Source organism: Dioscorea cayenensis, chromosome 1 (assembly GCF_009730915.1).
Source record: "Dioscorea cayenensis subsp. rotundata cultivar TDr96_F1 chromosome 1, TDr96_F1_v2_PseudoChromosome.rev07_lg8_w22 25.fasta, whole genome shotgun sequence".
Taxonomy (NCBI): Eukaryota; Viridiplantae; Streptophyta; class Magnoliopsida; order Dioscoreales; family Dioscoreaceae; genus Dioscorea; species Dioscorea cayenensis.
Genome location: NC_052471.1, coordinates 3008895 through 3030105, shown reverse-complemented (window position 1 = coordinate 3030105; position 21211 = coordinate 3008895). Strand labels below are relative to the sequence as shown.

At 36.7% G+C, this 21211-nt stretch overlaps 1 protein-coding gene across 1 annotated transcript; it reads right to left on the bottom strand.

Annotated features, from left to right (window-relative positions):
* Window positions 1-405: 405 nt before the first annotated feature.
* On the bottom strand, window positions 406-4354 carry LOC120258263 (protein ALTERED PHOSPHATE STARVATION RESPONSE 1-like). Its single transcript, XM_039265654.1, has 4 exons — window positions 3372-4354; window positions 3193-3302; window positions 2248-2471; window positions 406-1783 (listed from the first exon to the last, which is right to left on the bottom strand). Exons 1-4 carry the CDS (start codon window positions 4207-4209, stop codon window positions 1057-1059), a joined length of 1899 nt encoding a protein of 632 aa, XP_039121588.1. The 5' UTR covers window positions 4210-4354; the 3' UTR covers window positions 406-1056.
* Window positions 4355-21211: the final 16857 nt, after the last annotated feature.

The following is a 21211-nucleotide window of genomic DNA, read 5'->3' as shown; positions in this document are numbered from 1 at the left end:
TTTCGATTTTCTACTAAAATTATATTAAAAAATGTCTTTAATTTTAGATTCCTAAACTAACACACTCTCTCTCTCTCTCTCTTGAGGGGTATTTCTAGTTATATATATATATATATATATATATAAATCTATAGAAATAATATTATGATATTTTTATTTTACTATAATCTTAATTTTCTACAAATAAATTTTGAAAAATAGAAAGGCATGTAGCAGAACATTTAGGCATTTATTTGAATGTACAATGTTAATTCATAATGTTAACTAATACTTATAAACCTTTTTACAGGACATTTGACAATAGACACTGCAGTACTAATCAGATCTTGCAAGCTGGAAATTTTCAAAGCAATGCAGCAAAATAATTAAGATGAGAAGAATCACAAAATGCCAAATTCTCACACAATTGAAATTGAAGTGAAACCTGTACACTTGCTTTGCAGTCAGGAATACATTCTCAGTTAGAACTTTAGAACCATTGTTAATACAACTCATAACTTCACATCAGCACTAGATTAACCAGAAAAAAACATGACAGATAATACAAACTGATCTATATAAGATTTTTTTTCAAAGAGATTAGGATGAATGGATGAGATCATTCTTAAGAATTGTCTCCTAGTTCTGCAATGACACCAATTGGAAGAATCCATGTAGTTGTTAACCAGTCAGTTTCATCAAAATTCATCGACAAGCAGTTTAATGAATGGTACCTTGACTTCAAAGCTTTCCTTACTGGTAGGTCAGGCCTTCGAAAATTTCGACTTGGCTACATTTCAAGATGTAAATTTTTTATCTGTATTGGAATACAAAAACAATGTGGTTGTTTACTGCAGTTCAAGACTACTCGGAGTCAGGCGCGATTGAACCATTTGATAAAGATATGACAATCCCCAATGCGTCATTCCTTCATGCCAGGAACCAAAATGATCACTGCTGAAGTGAATATCAATTACTAATAGCACAAAGTGATAACTATGTAAAAAGAACCGGCTTGACATGCACGTGAGCCGGGGATCAAGGTTATACAGGAAGCTGACCGAGAGTTGCTAAAATTTAAGGAACCTTTGCATTCCCCCTTGCCAACCTTAATTCTTCTGAACGAATGTAAAGCTGTTCATAAGCTTTCATTGAAGTAGCTGCAAAGTTCTCCATGGCTTCGAAAATATTTCTCAAAGTTAACTGCAGGTTGCTTTCTTGAACAGTGTTCTTATGATGTGCAATATGCCAAGGGTGCGTGGATGATTTCTTACCTCGCATTTGTATTGCTTTGTGAAATTCAGGTTCGTCCCTTTCCGTGATTTTAAGTTCTCCATTCATCTCCTTGTTGGCCATCGTTATATGGTGCTGTTCAAAAGTTTGTTGTTCTCTGAGATGTTGAACATTTGCAGTAAAAACCTTTATGGCATCAATCACTTCCTTCTCAGATATCCTATCCATAGCTTGTGACCAATCATTACAGATTATAAACACAGGAGGAGCACCTAATCTTCCAGGAGAAAAGGTTGCAATTCCATCAGATGTTATTCTGGGCTCATTTTGGATGCATTTCAAAAGCCATCCATTCAAGGCTTTGACATAGTTCTTCTGGGCATTAATCCAGGCAGAAAAAGAACTGACCCACTTCAGCATCTCCAGTTCCAGTTCCTTTGTTGCCTCAATATGATCATAATTGTGTTGGCCATCACATCCAAATGAAATAGAATCTAGATTTTTAGCAGCAAATACAGCTTGACTCTGAGTCTGATGACACTCCAACATAACTGCCCACATTCTCATTACCCTGCAGGTTTTGCAGGAACAGAAATAAGAAATAAATAGTTTGCTGACTTCAGAAAATCAAGTATAAAATAGGCTTGCAACTAATTAATAACAAACATTCAAGTCCCAGAAAGAACTCTAATTTTAAGTGATAAGACCAATAATGGGATTTCATCCCCAAATAGCTTTCAACTAAACCAAACCAAAAAATGTAAAGTTAAGGTTATTTGCAAATTGATTAAGAAATGTTGTGTTTCTAAATAATAATGAAATAATCTGAGATTTTTCAGCTAGAATAAAATGTCAGGCATGGTCTTTTAATGCAAGCATCAAAAAATAAATAAACCAATACCTAAAAAGCTAGGATTGATGGAAAGAATACAATTCAAAACTAAAGAGAAAAGCTCTTATTTTACAGAGCACTAGAAATGCACATGCGTAACACCGATTACAAATAAATAAATAGTAGTCAGAAGGAACCCATACCCTTGAATCACTTCACAGATCTGAGGCCATAGTTCTTCATTCCTCACCTTATTTATCTTATTTGATATGGACTGTACAACCTGGATTGCTACTCTTATCCTGGCTGATAACTTTCTGATAGTTTTTTGAGTAGAATCAACCTTCTGAGCTTCAGCTCCTGTTTTGTCAAGACGTTTCAGCCGCTTGCAGTATCTGTCAAGAAGTACTCGCATTTTCTCTTCAGCCTACACAATACCAAATATACAGAATCAGAAGAAAGAATAAGAGACACAACCAATCATTCTTAAAGAAAAGAATCATGCAGGCACTCTTTCTTCTCTTCTATTTTACTATTTGGTGGGCTCGTCGCACGAGGGACAATGGTAGTAGTGAGGAACGTATTAAAAGTTCTACTTTGGAAAAAATAGTATTCTACATTCTCTCAATTGGACCAGCTCAGTCAATGTCTACTAGGGTGATTTAAAAAAGAAAAAAAGAGTTATAGCAAGTCATTATAAAACAGATACAATAAAAGCATACCAGTTTCAAGTTTCAACTTACCAAGCAATTAGATTGGGTTACCTGACCTCAATATCATTTGGAAAAACTCCTATTAAACATCCAATAATGTAAGGCATCAGCCCAACGGGTGCCAACAAGAACTTTGAATGGAAATGTTAATCAAATCACAGACAAAACATTGCACACTAAACATAAACAAAAAAAATAAAAAACAAGCATCACATGGCTTATCATCATCTAATCTCACATTTAGGTCAACAAAGGAGCATAGTTTTGATAATAAAATGGAAATAAACAATAAAAAAACCACAACCATCCCACTAATCCACATGCAATTGTGAGAAAGGAAAGGAAATTTTTTTTAGCAACTTCTCAACATTCCAACTCAGAGAAAAAAAACAAGAAACTCTTAATTTCACCAATTGAACAAAACGAAATTCATACCCTAACTTCTTCATAGAGCTTCTTCTCCCAAATGTAAAGCTTCTGCAAAGTAGAAGAAAGACTCCCAGTCTCCATCTCTCTCACCTGAAAGAAATCCCCAGCAAAACCCACTGCAAAATCCAAAGTTAAAACACCAAACAAACAAAAATCAAAAGTAATGTAAAAACCTGAAAACTCACCATTCTTCTGCTGCTGAGGAATCTCCCCCAATTGAAGAATGGAAGAAAGCTCATCAACAGACTTGGAAGCTCTATCAAACTGCACCATAATCTCCTCCACAGCCTCAGAAACACCTCGATCGAACTTCAAATCGAGGGTTTGTTCACCAGCATTATCCTCCACTGAACTCCCTTCATCTTCCCCACCCTCATCCACCCCAATCTCCGGCTGTTGATAAAACCCTCGGTGACGATGATCCGACGGAGGCTCACAACAATGTTCTTCCAGATCATCGTCATCCTCTTCAAGATCAGGAATCCCTTCCTCCTCCCTCACCTCCCTCGAGCTCCTGCTCGGCGTGTATACCGGCCGGTAAACCGGATAGAAACCATCATACGTCCGAAAAGGATCAAGAAAATCCCATCCATATGCCGCTGCCGGAGGCGGCGGAGGCGGCGTCGTCGGAGGACTCGGTGTATACATCTGTGGAACCGGCACCGGCACCGGCGCCGGCGCAGGAGGGTAAGAATAAACAGGTTCGGACGGTTGGAAGTAGAAGGAATTGGGCGGCGGGGGTTGGTGGCGAGCATGGTGCACGGCGAGGGTAGGGGAAGCGGTGGAAGAGTGGAAAGGAGAGATGCATTCGGATTGGGATTGGGATTGGGATTGGAGAAGGGGGAGATGGGAGTGGAGGAAGCGATGGAGAGCGGAGGAAACGGAGAGGAGGGAGAGGGAGTAGGAGGAGTGGGCACGGGCGAGGGCGTGGCGGTGGCGGAGGGCGTCAGAGATGAGGCGGAGGCGGTGGCGGCAGAGAGCGACGGCGGGGAGGGCGTCGAGCTTGGAGGAGTTGCAACCCATGGAGAGGGAGATGGAGTGAAGGAGTGATGTGCGGGAGTGATGGCATGGTGTGGTGGAGTTGGAGAAGAAGTACGTCAAACGAGTAAATAGATAATTAATAATAAAGCCTTGGGTTTTGCCACGGAGTGCGTGCGGGCGCGCACGGTGGCGCTCGAGCGCGAGCGCGCGCGCGCGCGGGGCAACGCCGCGAGAGAGAGAGAGAGAGAGAGACGTGGATTTGTGTTTGAGTCCCTATATTTATTTTTAATTGTTTTTTTTTTTTGTTTTATTTAGAGTATTAAATTGTTTTTTATCTATCTGTAACACAGGTGTGTTTGTATATATAAATATCTCGTGGTCTTAGAAGTTGAATTTAGTTAGCAATTTAAATTTTATAAACAAAATTATTATTTTTCAAAACTACAAATATTTAAAAATACAGTGAGTGAAATATATGATTTAATACTTAAATAATTGTGATCTATTAAAAATTGTATATGTATATTAAATTACAAGGTAAATTTTTAGAGAAAAAAAATATTTAATACTGTACAAAATTTCTAATGTGATAAGTAAAAAAGAACAAAAAAATGCTCAAAATGTGACAAGTAAAAAAGAAGAGAGAGTAAATCTAAAGACATTCGATCACCCATTGTATCAAAAATGCAACGGTTTATATCATCCATTCATATCAATAGTGCAGTCAAACAAGCTAATAAATAGTCTCAAATGAGATGCATAGAAAAGTGAGATGCACAGTTCTCTCATCGTAATCATCTGATCATGATTGTAGCAGTAATAGAATGTATCACAGTCTTGTGATTTAGTATCTCTAGAGTTTATAACTAGAGATGTTACTAGATTACTTATGGTATATGACCGAAGTTTTTGTTGCTTAGTTATTTTTTTTATTAGAGTATTAGATTGGTAGATTATTTTGTTGTGCTATTATATTTAGGTTATATATATATATATACATAGGTTCTTTATAGACTAATGTGTTGTTTATTTTTGGAAAGGTTCTCAAATTTATTTTTGATTATGTTTTTATTTTATTAGAGTATTAGATTATTTTTGGAAAGTGGAGGGTGCTACACAAATGCATAGAGTTATCCCTAAAAATCAATGAAAATTTGTTGAGCTTGAAATTTTCATTTTCATGTTCAAAATGAAGTATTAAGTACCTGGGTATCATGTAAGTGATTAATACAAACTCTGATTAAACTCTTGAACATATAATCAATATAAACTCTATCTAAATTCTTGAACAACTAATCAATATATACTCGGATTAAGCTCTTATTGTTTCTTATTTATATATTTTTTTTTATTTTCACTAAAATAGTAGTTTATCTAATTTTATTAAAAAAAACATAAATACAGGGCAATAGAAAAATAAAGACAAATGACATAACCAAAAGAAAAAACATGCATAATTTTTTTATATAAGAAAATGAATAAATAATTCATTATACTGTCATATCTCCAAAATATTAAATATCCCTATATAAATCTCAATACTAATTTTTAATCAAACATCTTAATCATTATTGACAATTAAAATTGATTTACTTATGTATATATCTATTTTCTTACTTTAATATAATTGTAATTTATTTTAAAAAAAATTAAGAAGCAACATCACCAAATAGATAAACACACACCGCCAACCCCATGAACACCATAACTGCTCTTAATTATATCCCATTTAAACAATGATACAGTAAAAATAATGACAAAATAAATGCATAAATAAAAAATCAAAAAGGAAAAGGTAAATTTGATGATGTTCATGCAATCAAGAATGATACAGAAAATATGTAAGTAATTAAGATGAAGCAAATATATATATATATATATAGACAGATAGACTCAACACTTGAGAGCCGGTTAGGTCTTTTCACTTCAATGCAGAAGCTAAAATGACTTTTCTGCCATTATTACTGAAAGTCATTCATATTCATTATTATTTATCTGCCATTTCTATCCATCATTAATTTCACCTCTTTTATTTCTAGTGGGACCTTTTGTGGCTTATTCCATGCATCCCAAACTGTACCACATAAAAAATCTAGAAGATTTATGTTGTTTTGTTTTGTATCAAATAATTTTAATGCAATTAGTACCTTTTTTTTTTTGTCTAATTAGTTGACAATTTCTTATTTAAAAATCAGATATTATTTCATTATATTAGGTACACTTGTTTTAAAGGTACTGATAATACTAACTATTTTTGCAAAATATATAATTATTGATATGTACATCTCAGAATTGTATTTACTTATATAAAAATAAATAATAATGTTTTTAAAAGAATAAATAAACCACGTTTGTTATGAAGAAAATTACAAATTAAAATAGAAGAGAAAAAAAGAGCAACAAAACAAAAGGAAAATACAAAAAAACTAGTCTAGACATAACAAATCTACTAGGTGTGGAGGAAACAACAATAACTAAGGCCTAAGAAAAAAATAAACGACTGGCTAAGAATTGCAAAATTCTCTCGCTTAGCTCACGCATGACACTAGAAATTGTAAGCTTCCGTTGATGATAAAGGTGAAATCTTCTTGTTTAGCCTCTTTGCTTTGGGAAATTCTAGGAATTGACTGGCTAGCCCTTTTCTTTTAGCTAATCAAAGTGAATGCGGCATATAACCTACTTCCTCATTCCATCTAAAGAGATATATTTGTCAAGAACCTAGATCAATGTCTTTGGAGAATAATGTAATCTTAGTAGAGCATTCAATTCCATTACACTATCGTTCTACATGAGACGATATATTTTCTTAGCAAATTCTTACATAAACTATTCAGTGACTGGCCCTAGTTTCTTTAGGAATTATGGTCTAAGTAATTTTTTTGTAAAATTTTTAAACTGATTTTAAGCGATAAAGAGATATATAAAGAGATATATAAATAAATATTTTTTTTTAATAACAACATATTAGTAATTACCTATCTTTTACATAGCTTTTAAAAAAAAATAATAATAATTGATAAATGATTTCGGATAATATGGTTTATTTTAAGTGATTCCAATCAAAATGACCATTCAAACATGGTTAGATATATATATATATATATATATATATATATATATATATATATGTGTGTGTGTGTGTAATCAAATTTAAAATGATCAACATACATATCCCATCATTTTGGAAAGTTTTTTAATTATTATATGGGAGGAATCATGTCACATGCACATGTGAAACCAAACTCACAAAACATTTACGCACAGCACGTTGGCTTCTAATCTAATATAATAATAATAATAATAAGTGAAAATTGCCAAAAAAACCCTCTAAGTTTGCAATATTGCTAAAAACACCCCGTTAGTTTTGCAATCCCCAAAAACCCCTTCTTTTTTAACTATGTGTTTTTCAAACCCCCAAAGCATGTAACGGATGTCAACGGAGTGATTTTCAAATTTTATGGACGAAAATACCCTTGCATGGGGAGTCGTGGTTGCAGCCATTCTGGCGGTATGAGAGGAAGTGGGGGGTTTTCCGTAGGGTAACCCCAAGAAACGAATTTACTGGAGCCGTTTACTTGTTTTTTCAAAACTCGCGTCTTCAGCTTTTCCATTTCCGAAGCTGTCTCCGAAGTTGTCTCACCTGCGCACCTCTGTAATTCGCACTTTTTCCTTTTTACTCGGTATCTCAAGGAGAAGTCCCGCTAAGTAGTTGGCATTTCATCGGGCTTTGCAATCTAAGGTATTGAGTATGGTTTTATGTTAACTATTCTCTACAAAGAAAGATTTTTTTCGGTTTTGTTTTGTGCTCCTATTTTTTTGTTGGAAGATATTGAAGTCTTGGGGATTTCTACTGGGGTTTTTGTTAGTCTCAGAGGCAATTTCTCGCCTAGGGTTTTGTTTTGTTTTTGCATTTTTCAGTGCAGTATACACTATCGAAAATAGTTTTTTTCGATTGTTATGATTTGTGTAATATTTATAATGTACATTTCCCCTTTCATTTGATATGGTCTGCGCTTTTACAAATGAGGTTTACGCTTTAAGAAATGAGATGTTACAGCTTAAATTTTTGTTTTCTCTGCTTTAAGTAATGTTGTCTCTGCTTTAATAAAGTAGGTCTCTGCTTAACAATTGATATCTCTGCTTAAGAACCCGAAGGTTACTCGCTTTAACATCTTATATTTCCGCTTAAACATTTGTGAATACTGCATGTTGAATATGTTGTTATTGTCGCAGGCTTGTGGCTATGGCGGTCAACCCTAGTTAATGGGCGATGCTATTTGACACCCTGTGAGTGGAGACCTTAGTCGAATTGAAAGATAACATGACCCCTCGACATCGGGAGATCATCCGAAGGACACCGCTTTGCGACGATTCATCGAGTTGGAAGCTATATACCAAGAGAGACCCTTCTTGATTCTCTATTGCAAAGTATGCGATGGCCGCACCAATAAATTCGAGGATCGGGAAAGCTCTGCGAGTTTCGAGCCCTCAAGATGTGGCCCTCGTTCTTGGTTTGCGTTATGATGGCGACGCAGTCGTGTTTAAGAAGAATAAAACCCGCTCAGCGTTCGAAGGGAGGTATTTGTCAAAAACCTACGAGAGACACAGAGACTCCATCAAGAGCACTCTTGTGCAACTTGTTCGACAGAGGGAGGAAGAATAAAATTTTGTCAAACTCCTGATGGTGTACCTCATTGGTACAGTCCTCTACCCAAATACATCATGCTCAGTTCCGAACTGGATCGCTGATTATGTTGATGATCTACCCGTCATGGGGTGATACGCATGGACGCAGGCGACGCACAAGTGGCTGATGGAGGACATTCCACAAGGAGCCGCTAGAGTACAAGATAGATGCGCCGGGAAGAAGACCAACACAGGGTATATTAAGGGGTGCTCGGTCGCGCTTAATGTATGGTTTTACGAGCTGCCCGGAACGGGAAAGAAAGTCCGTTTCGGCAAGATCCCAAGGATGCTGTGCTACGGTGAAAGCAGTTACCGGAAGCAAAAGACGGTAGAAACCAGCTTGTCATCGCTCAAAGGAAAAGAGGTAATAAATCATGGACAATGTTTAACAAAAGTCTTTAATGTTTAAACTTATTATTTAGCGTTTAACTTTATTATTTACAGTTTACAGGATGAGAGGGCAGCCTCTATCGTGCACGCTCAACGCCGTTCTCCTACTTCCAGCCCACCACGCGCAAGGATTCCTCGACACCGGAGAAGCCCTCCATACCCCGCCAGATTGCAACAATCCCCCTACCACGTTTACGACAGTCCTACCAATTGTGGCAGCCTCCCGGCCATGGTAGCCCCTCCGACCGTGGCAGCCCCACCGACGACATTAGGCGAAGATGTCACTGCAACTCTTATGCTGGCGTGCCAGATTATGATGGCCGAGTTTCCTCGGCTTGTCGCTCGTGTTGAGGCACTGGAAGAACATTCACAATCGACTGCGCCAACCCTCTAAAAAAATGAAGTACCCGGGATGAACGAGGCGTCGGATTTTGACGATGACGACATCATCGGGGTGACCATTCCAAGACGGCCACATTCGAAGAGACTTGTGAAAAAGAGGAGAACAATACTGTCTCTGTCTCCACCGCCGGCTGACGATGAAACAATAGCAACACCATCGGCGGCTGATGCTGTTACTGAGTCTGTCGCTGTTGATGACATGGCCATGACGGAGGAGGACACTCTCTCGTTAACGAAATCCCGAACCCGGTGGAACCGGCTGTCGAGAGTGCGGCATCAAAGATGGACACAATCCCTGAAGAACAAGAACAAGCTAAGGGTGTGTCTCCCGTTGATGCTGTGGCCGTAGCCACGGTTGAGAAGATCATTGAATATGTTGCTGTGGCCGTGGCCGACAGTACCGCATCGAAGCAAGACACAATCCCACATCAAGAAGAAGCATGTAAGGGTATGTCTGCGGTTGATGCGGTCGTCGTCCCTGCATCGAAGCCAGACACAATCCCACAACAACAACAACCATGTAAGGATGTGTCTGCGGTTGATGCTTTCACCATCGTCCCCGCATCGAAGAAAGATGCTGCTGGTGTTGAACACCGTCAAGTCTCACCGACAGTGCCCCATGAAGACCCCGACCGAGCAATGAGAGAGATGATCAAGGCTAATAAAAAATGGGACGAGACGGGTCTGAAAGTCTTTGTTCCGAATAAGAAAAAATGGGTTGGTCAATCGCGTCTTAACAAATACGAGCAGGAGTTGATGAGGATCTTGCTCAACTGCTGTATGGACAGGTAAGTTTAAAGTTTTCATGCTAGTGTTTAAAGTTTTTACGATAGTGTTTAAATTTTTTATGATACTGTTTAAAGTTTTTATGATAGTGTTTAAATGTTTATATATTATCATTTAATTTTTCTACTTAACGTTTAATTATATATAATATCATTTGAAAATTGATGATATCATTTAAATATTTAGAATATGATCTAATTATATATGTTATCGTTTAACCTTAGCACTGTCGTGTGGAAGAATGACGCTGTCAGCACCTCACGGGACAAATTATACACTCTGCTTGAGGGGAAGGAGATGGTCACAGATGATGTGATGGACGCTTTCGTATGCATAATACAAAAGTCGCTAAGCAAAGTGCCATATCCTTACAAGAAGCGAGCCTCCATCACAAGACCACTGGCGATGTTTATGTCAAAGCAGGGCGACGCACATGAAACAACTATGGCTATGATCGGAGATGTTGTGCGCAACTTGCATGAAGTTCAAATTGTCATCCTCCCGATAATCATGAATGGCCACTTCCATGTCATCGTCCTCGGCAATGATAAACAAGAATACATGCATTATTCTTCATGCCCGGGGTACGAAAAAGACGCGTTGGACATGGTAAGTTCTTTAATTATGTCCGATTAATAGTGTTTGTTATTTAATCAGTATCTTAATCTCAACTTGCATATCTCGACAGCGGAATCTATTCGACACTTCTGCCGATATGGAGTTCGGCGAGTCGGTGACCGTAAAGTACCCACTCGTTCACGACAAGGAAACCCCACGCCAAAAACAAGGAAGCGTCGATTGCGCCGTCTATGTTATGCGGTTTATCGAGCAATTACTTTGGGGTGAGAAGCTACGACTACCGCAGACAAACATTCTTTACCTGAGATTAAAGTATGTTTCCCGCATACTTAAGGAGGGGAGGGAAGCCGGCGTCAATGAGAAAGGTGGGTTGTCAGAAGCGGGTTAAATTTTGTTGTCGAAGAACAGGACTTGTATAACTCAATGTCAATTTTGTTTTCCAATGTAAACCAGGACAAATTCAATTCATTGTTTTTGTTTTTGAAGTACATGACTTGTATATGTAAAAGTAAATTTTGTTTGTTTTCAATTGTAAAGCAGGTTAAATTCCATTTAGTTTCATTTCATTGTTTAATTTACAGTGTTATTGTTTACATTTCAGTTTAATTGTTTAAATTTACCATATACCGTTTAAATATCAGTTTGAAATATTTAACATTACAGTTTCTCTGTTTAAAATGATAGTGTCTCTGTTTAAATAAATGATAACACTGTAAAGAATAAGAGTTTAAATATGAAAAGTTGCAACGCAATTCTGATTGTTTCTCAACAGAAGTCAGCTTATTTGCAATGCTTTGTCGGCGACAGTTTCATTGCAAGATCTACGATTGTGACCGGATCCATGGTAGCGGCTGCAATGTAACTCGCGGACATCAAACACTTGCGACTCGATCCTCTTTCGTCTAGGCCGCCCAGGCTGCCTTCTCGTCACAGGCGGTCGCAAACGAAGCTCACGATTTTCGTTTGAAGGCTTGTCATCGTCGGGTATGGGGAATATACCTTCCTTATACGCCAGTTTGTAAGTGTCGACGGTGAAGTAGCTGCTAATAAATCGATGAACGTTGGTGTCTGTCTACATTATTGCAGCGCAAGCGTGTTTGCAAGGGAAACCATAAACTTGCCACCTTCGACATGAACAAGTTCTGATGGCAAGATCTACAGAGTTTCTGCATTGGTCGATCACTTCGTAACGATCATCGACACAACGACCAACACGAAGATTTCGGCTATCCTCGACAATTATCTCTACCTTCGAATGTATGTCTGGACATAAGTAGGTCTCCCATTTGTTCGCTTCTTCACGCCTGTTACATAACATGCGCATCAACTTGAACCTGACAAATAATGTTAAACAAAGACAGTGATGGTTACATAATTAATAAACCTATTTAAACAGTATGGTAAATATTTAAACGATTAAATCAATTTTTAAAGTCAGACAATTTTAATTAAACAAATATGGACATGTTTAAAGGGTAACACTAAATGTTAAGTGTAAATCAACATTCGCAGAGCTTATGGAGTCGACCATTTTCGTCACCGGTAAATAACGAGCTTCTTTGATACAAGAATTGAACGACTCCGCGATATTTGAATACATCTCACCCCAACGATCACCTCTGAACAGATAATTCGACCAATGTGCCATATCCGATTTATTAATCAACCAGTGATGGGCTTCGGGTGAGGTGGCTTGCAGTTAATTCACGGTATCATCGAATTCTTTAGCCGTGGATGCCCATGTAATGCGAAAGCATATAGACCAGCACTCCTCCCTCAATGCCTTCCCAAGTCTGACATTGGCTTTCATAAAATTGGCATCCAAATGTCGAAGACAGTATGCATGTGGTGAAGAAGGGAAGACTTGCAATTGCGTTCACAAGGCCCTTGGACCTGTCCGACACGAAGGTAATTATCTCATTATAATCTCCTTCCTCGTATAAAGCATCGCCTAACTTGGATATGAACCAAGTCCAATTGGAGTCGGTCTCATTGTCGACTATACCGAAGGCGACGTAGAAAAAACCATTGTTTCCATCTTTCCCTGTGGCACCCAGTAGTGTACCCCAATACTTTCCAAGGAGGTGGGTACCATTGAGAAACAGCAGTGGCCTGCAAGCTCTCTTGAATCCCACAATACACGCGCTGAAAAAAAAGAATGCAAGTTTAAAACGATCAGCTTCTCTTTTCACGATCGCAACGCTGCTGAGGTTTGTCTCAGCCACCTTATCCACATACCAAAGCAACAAGTCGTAGCTGGAGATGTCACTGCTGTCGAGGACCATCCGGGCATGCTCTTTTCCGAACCAAGTCTGCTTGTATGGTATGTGGACACCATGTTCCCGCAACATGTCCTTCTGAATGTCGATGGCTTTGTACAAAGGCCGGTCCTTGAGCTTCTGAATCACTCGTGTGCTTACCCATTTTTTGGACGCTTTCGGATGTGACGCCGAACCTATTCCACCACCGCAAGTGTGTGATAGGTTGATTGTCTTGATTTGGAAAGTATTTTTATTATACTCTTTTGATGCATGAAGGCGCTAATGACAACCATCAGCAGCGCATTCCACAGTCACCCGATGTTTTTCGTTCTTTATGAATTTGAAGTCAAAATTCCGTTTGATTGCAAAATTTCGAAGCATGTCCCTGAAATGTTCAACAACGTCAAAATGTTGTCCGAGATCCAATGACAGCACTTCAGAATGATTTAATGAGGAAGGAAGACATCCCACACCGTCAGGGTCACCATGGGGTTGAACGGGAGCGCTCGCAGAATCTGAATTCCTGTCAACACTTTAGTTAAATGAAAAGATCAATATGTTAAGCAAAGAATAGACTGTTTAAGTGATAATGTAAATATTTAAACGTTAACTTAAACAGTTAAAAAGTGAACAATTAACTTAAACGAATAGTACGACATACTTAAACAATAATGAACCTATACAATTGGATCAAATAAAGGAGAAGGAACTTACAACGAGTAAAATTCGTTTTCATTAGGATTCGACAATGGCACATTGTCTGTCTCGACAACAAGATCAACTACAGCGCATTTGATGATGGAGTGCACGTGACACATCCGCAGGAAGTCAACATCGTTTTCTATTGGACAAATCGTTTTATATCGATCGGGTGTGATAAACTTCACCCTGACGAGGGAAACTTCGAGACCCCATCCCTCACATATCTCAGCTAACACCAACTCCCAAGAAGTTTGAGCCGTGAACATTAGCACTCTTCTCTCCCCGTTGTATCTAGCAATTCCACAAAAACTCTCCATAATATATCGGCCAAAAACCAAATCGTACAAACCAAATGAAAAAAAGAACAAAAAGAAGAAGAAGAAGAAGAAGAAGAAGAAGAAGAAGATGTACAGAACAAACAACAATCAGAAAGGCAAACAAAAAAGTGCACAGTTGTATGCATAGAGGTTAGACTAGACGTGATGTGATTGGGCGGAATTTTTCCCTCCATCCCAAGGGCAAAAAAGGAAATATATGTCACTGTCGCGAGGAAGCCATATTGTCATCGCTCGAATAAAAGTTCTCACCTTATCATGAGTCTCTGTTTAAACGTCAAGCTTTTATGTTTAAACCGATACATATAGTGTTTAAATTAACGGTTAACTGTTTAAATATATTCTATATCATTTGAATAATATGTAAACCGCTTAAATATAGTGATTTAAATGTTTTAAAATATATGTTATTGTTTAAATTAAATGCTTTCACTGACATCGCGTTGAAGATGGGTACCTCCTGGGTCACTGTTTAAACATCTTTATGTCTTTGCTTAAACATCGTTGTCATTGTTTAAAGAGTAAATCGATTATTGTTTAACTTTTTGTTTTGTTTACAATGCCGTTTTTTGTTCTCAAATTGTTTTTACTATGTCTCTGTTTAAATTTCACAAGTTATCACAAGTTGACACTCAAATAAGTTTGTTTGTTTAAAAAATTTAAACGTTTACAATGGAGAATCTGATTAAATAGCAGAAATTCACACTCAAATAAGCTTGTTTCATTTAAAATAAAACATTTACAACATTTACAACATTTACAACATCTTCTCGGACCTTGGACACTCGCGAGTCGACCCTCGTTCGTCTATTAAGATTTCGGTTTGACTCACCAAGTCTCTGTACATTCGAATACTCACGGCGGTTGCATAACATGCGCATCAATTTAAACCTGCACAACGTAGAACGCAACACATTAAAAAAGGTTAACAAAACACATTCATAAAAACGTCTATTAATCAATGCGTCATGGTATGACTTAAGCGAAGATCCTGAGAGTTAAACACAGAAAGTAATATTTGAACACTGACGAAAGGTTCTTAAACGGTAAAAATAATTCTCAAGTGATAAATATCAACTCCGTCTTAAAGGATGTTTCATGGTCTTCCTCATCTAGAGAATCCTCCGCAATCACGCAATAATTGAAAACTTTCTTTTCTTACCCAAGTCGAAATGCCGCTTAATTGCTTGCTCGTCATCCACCGCTGGAGAATCCTCTACATTCAGGCAATTATGCGGGAATTTCAACTTGGGCAAGAAAACATAGTTTAACTTGTAGCGTGATTACGGCTGATTGATTCTCAAGATGAGGAGAATCATGAAACATCCTTTAAGATAGAGTTGATCTTCAAATTTTCGTCTGACTCCAGCGAATATCATGCACAAGAAGCAGATGAGGAGTAGGAGGAGGAGGAGGAGGATGAGGACGACGAGGAGTTGTTGTCCATGGGAAGGGTTCTTCCTTGCCATTTATGGTGTGAAGTTGACAAGCAGGTTGAAGCTTCATATTCGAGAAAAAAGTGAAACACACAGTGGACCAAGATTGACTGATCAACGAACGGGTGTTCGGATATTTATGTTACCGTGCACAAGAATTAATGCCGTCATTAATTTTTATGCACGGGATACCATAACCTTGCCACCTGCCACCTGCCTCCTGCCAACACTTCAGTTCAAACGAAAAAGATCTATATTTTACGCAAAGACTTTGAGAATTTACACGTTAATATGAATAGTTAAACAGTTAAAGATAAATTTAAACGGAGACGACAATTATTAAACATATTTGTAATATATTTAAACAGATAATAGCAAATAGTTAAATAGTATTTAAAATATACAAATAGATAACCATAAACGAGAAGAACTTCACAACGAAATGAACTCGTTTTCAGTAGGATTCGACAATGGCACATCGTCTGTCTCGATAACAAGATCGACTACAGTTCATTTGAAGATGCAGTGCACTTGACCAATCCGATGGAAATCAACTTCATTTTCTGTTATATTTCGGGTATGATAAACTTCACCCAGACTCGTTTCCTGAAACAGATTTACATCTATCATTACCACAAATGAGCTGCCATAATAAACACCCGCAGAATGGTCAAACTGATAGCAACGAAGAGATTCTCACCAGACATAAAATGATAAACTTCACCCGCACTCGCTTTTCTCAAACAGATTTACATCTATCATTACCACAAATGAGTCGCCATAATAAACACCCAGCAGAACGGTCAAATTGATAGAAACGAAGAGATTCTCACCAGACACTGAAACTAGCAGAACTGAAGTCGAACAAACCAAATGAAGAGAAATGAGGAGAAGAACAACATGTAATGCAACTTTTAGCCATCATCTCTCGAAAACCAGCGTAAAAGCCCTGAAATGGTTGGATATGATGTGATTTGGCGCTTTTTTTTCACCATTTTCAAGGGCAAAAATGGGATTTCACAACATGCACCCATTTGAAGTCAACAGTAGGGGGTAAAAGGGAAGTTAAACACTAACGGAAGGGTTGTCCAGGGTGTGTAAAAGTAGGAGGGTGTTTTTGGGAAGTTTTGAAAATTACGAGGGGTGAACAGTAATTTTCCCTAATAATAATATGTGATAAATAAATAAAAAAAATCAATTCATGGGGACTTTTTTTTTGGTTTTAGGGCTTGCTTATCGGGAGGGTTTGGGAGGGTTTTGGGAGGGTTCATAAAGTAAGGGTTCTTTGAACCCATGCTTGGGGAGGGTTTAGAAGGGTTTGTAAAGGTTTTGAAGGGTTTTGGAGGGTTGAAAACCTCTCATTTCCCCTCCATTCATCAACCCACCAAAATGGTGGGTTGGGAGAGGTTAATAATTTTTTTGGACAATTTTACCCTTATAAGATTTCCAATAATTACAAACCTTGCCCCTTTTTATTAGGTTTGATTCACTATGCTTCATATCAACCGGCAATCTTTCTCGACACCAACCAACCTCACCATTCATGAGAGGTTATTTTTCTTATCTTATTTTCAAAATCTTTGTTTTTCTTATCCTCTTGTTTGTTTGAATTTTTGAATTTCAATGCCTGGATTCAGTTGAAATGTTTGTTAAAAAAAGATCTCTATTTGTTGCAAATAATATAGTTTTTCCTTCTTCTTTTTCATGTATTCGGTTGTGTAGATTTTGAGATGATTTAAATTAAAATTCTCATTATAGCCACTGTTCAATCATTAGTTCGAAAATGTTCTGGTTTAAAATAATCTTTTGAACTTAGTTTGCTAGTGAGGTACTCATTCCCTATCCATAATTTATAATCTTATTATCCGAACATAATTAAAATAATCCAAATAGTTATGCTTTTTGTGTTTGAATTGGAGCAATATAAGGGTATTTTTGGTAATAACAAGACATAACCTTACTTTCCTTTACTTCCAAACCAAACACAAAATGGTCACAACCCTTCTTTTACTTTCCCTCCCCCCCAAGCAAAGTATTTATTCAACCCTTCATTTCCCTTCCTTCCTTTCCATTTCATTTTTATGAACCCACCCTCCCTCCATCCAAGCAAAGCCTTAGGGTTGGGGATTGTAAATGTTCTTAAGCAGTATAATATTAATTAAGAAAAATTGTTACTTGATGATATTATCGCTCTAATGAGTAATGATATTTAGGTTGAATTGAGTAGTCTCGAATGACGTTGATGCTAAGTTGGCATCAACATCATTTGTTTTTATCTTTTATAAAAGCTAATTTATTTTTAACATCTAATAAACTGAAAACCCCTTCCCTAAACCTTAAATAATAAACCGTTTTTGTTTCTTATTTAGGGTTTAGGGCTTATGACTTTAAGGTTTAGAGCTTTATGATTTAGGATTTAGAGTTTATGTTTTTTGAATTTTAGGTTAAAAATTTTATATTTTGGGTTTAAGATTTTAGGGTATTAGAGTTTGAAGTTTACGATAAATCTTTAAAAATTATAAAAACAAGGGTTTAGATTATATTAAATCTATTCTAGAGATGGATAAAGATGGGTGTGGATATTGACATAGATGCCAACTCTGGCATCCCGATAAGTAATAAATTATAATATTTTTTTATTAGATTTAGGTTTTTATTTTTAGTTGATTATGCATTTTTCCATATTTCTAGTTCAATTTCACTCTTTAGTTCAAGTTATCGCTTCTTCATCACTTCTCCATGCAGATAAGTGGAGTTTGGCTCTTATTTGAAACACAGGTGACCTGTGGTAGTTACGCCACCCATGGATCGTGATGCAGAAATTTAAAAGACTAAAACTCTAGAAGAAGCACACACTCTGCCCGCATGGCCTAACATAGGTGTGGGATCTTTGCCACATAGCAACCCTAATTTAACCCTCCTCTTTATAAAGCCAAGAAAAATAATTTTAAAGCATCTTTTGGCTACGAGAACAAAGGGAGGGGTTGGAGATCATATAAAGCTATCAAAGAGGAGAAAGAAAACAAAGATCAAAGGAGAGATTAATCAATCTACAAGAACATCACACGTGGAGGATCAAGGGTTTATTCTTTCTTATTCTTTTGATTTATTTCATGTTTAGATTTATGATGGATATAAATATTTGAGCTTGTAAAATCAAACATGAGCAGTAGATATTTGTTCTAAGATTGGGATTAGACCAATGTTTAGATAATTAACGATGTATTGACTTTTTATTTTCTTATTATGTTTATTTGCTTTTTGATTCACTTTATGGAACTTAATGCTTGTGAATGAGTTGGGTCCCTCATATTTGTATGATTTTAGATACCAAACGAAGGATCGAAAGGTGAACTAAGGTGTTGGAAACCCCTAAAATCGAACCCGGAAATCCCAAATTATGATTTCTTGAAGACAATCTGGATGTCATAGAACCTAAAGGATCTAATTAGATTCAATTACCGACGAAAGTAGGAGTTGTGCCCATTAGGATACTACGCTATATTACCGAAAGGAAAATAGCTTTGAAGGGATCCAACATATTTCGCCCTTTAAAAGAAACAATTAAACTAAATTAATAGTCAATACGTAAGCCTTCATTTATCATTGTGAAGTGGCAAAATACAATCCTGCAGAAACCTCAAATCTGATTATTCATATAAGCGTGGTGGTAGCCTTAACTTTGACAATTTTGGTTTTCATTCAAAGATTTATTATTTCCACAACTTATTAATTCATCTAGATCAACCCTAATTGCAAGAAATTGGTGATGTAGCAACAAAATCTCAGTGGAGAAACTTGATATTTAATTTACTACTTAAATGATCCGTGCACTTTGAGGTACAGCTATCACATCCGCATCATTCAAACTACTAATCTCGACCCATCAATTCATTCTAAATAGATCATTGGCTTTTGTTCTAATATATGCTGAATTATATGCAAATCTCACATTTTTCTCAAACATAGGTTGGTGTCGGCTGTGATGCGTGATATCTCATCTCATATATATATATTATTTGGACTCATTTTTATCTTCAAATTTTATGGGTTATGAAAGGTTTATTTCAAAGTATTTATAACATATATCAACATTTGACACGGGTGAATGTTGCGTAATAACTCGATGGCACTTTATTATTTATTTATTTATTTATTTCTTTGATAATAGGCAACAAAGCGTCCTCCTCACCCACTTAAAGATTTGTCAGGGACAAACGTATAGTAACGTATGAGTCACGTATAGTTTATCGACCCCTATAGACGTATTAACTTGGTTTCGATAATTACGTATTATAATGGAAGTTCTTCACATGCACGATTAGAGGATTTGCGAGTGTATACGCACACAAGTCCCCCTCACCGTGCAATTTTGGAGATGAGGGACACTGTGAATAATACTTGAGCCCAAAAATAATTGATGAACAAGTAATGCTAAGGATACCAGCGCTAAAGGTTTCAACTAGTGTCTACAAATTTTGACCCGCCATGTGAGAAGCTTCTATGCTGTCAGTTATCTATTTAGATTTTTCAAATGCAAAATACTAATAATGAAAAGGAAAACTCATGGATCATAAAAACAATGGTGATAGGTCATTATTATTATTATTATTATTATTATTATTATTATTATTATTATTATTATTATTATTTATTATTACGACTTTGCACAGAGATGATTTATCTATATTGTCTTGTAATAATGTTGCATGAGAAAAATAAATAGATAAATAAAAACTATTCCAAAAGGAAAACTTATAAATCATTATATGTCATATATATTCATTGATAGTTGCCCTCTATTTATGACTATGATTTTTGTAGCATGAACTAAATACCCTCAAACTAAATAATAATAGAGCAGAGAAAACATTATTTATATTATTTATACTAAACAATGTGAGGTGGTTTTATGAAATAAAATTGTGGCCAGTCAAATATAAAGTGGCACAAAATAGAGAATACATAGGTCGTGTCGGGTAGTCATTGTACCAAGTGAATTTATATATAACATTAATGAAAATATATGGAATTTCTTAAATATAAAATTACAATATCAAGTTCAAAGCTTAGACAAGAGCATATAGCAACAACCATGAGCATGTTGTATTAGGGGCCGTTTAACTTAATTAATCACTTTGTATCTCATGCAAATGTACCATACTAGGACAAGGTATTGAATTTTTGAAAGATGAGACTTGATTTGGCCATTTGAATGAGTTAGGTGCGTGCATTTTTATGTTATAAATGAGAAATCTGGTAGGTCAACCTTAGAAGAGCAAAATAAGGAATGCAGTGAAGTGACGCAACTAGACACAATGTCATTGAGTTATTACAAGTGGTAGTTCGCAGAACATGACCATTTTGACCACCCAGAGATGGTAGGGAAGACACTAAATTGGCCTGCTTCAATCCATGTTTCATCAGGTTGTCCGCTTGTTTTTTAAATGGATAAATAACATGCAGA

Excerpts from the sequence above, each read along its gene's own strand:
- LOC120258263 (XM_039265654.1), bottom strand. The coding sequence starts at position 4,209 with ATGGGTTGCAACTCCTCCAAGCTCGACGCCCTCCCCGCCGTCGCTCTC. Across the intron at positions 2,472-3,192 it reads AGCTCTATGAAGAAGTTAGG|GCTGAAGAGAAAATGCGAGT; the intron begins GTATGAATTTCG and ends GGTATTGTGTAG. Across the intron at positions 1,784-2,247 it reads ATCTGTGAAGTGATTCAAGG|GGTAATGAGAATGTGGGCAG; the intron begins GTATGGGTTCCT and ends CAAAACCTGCAG.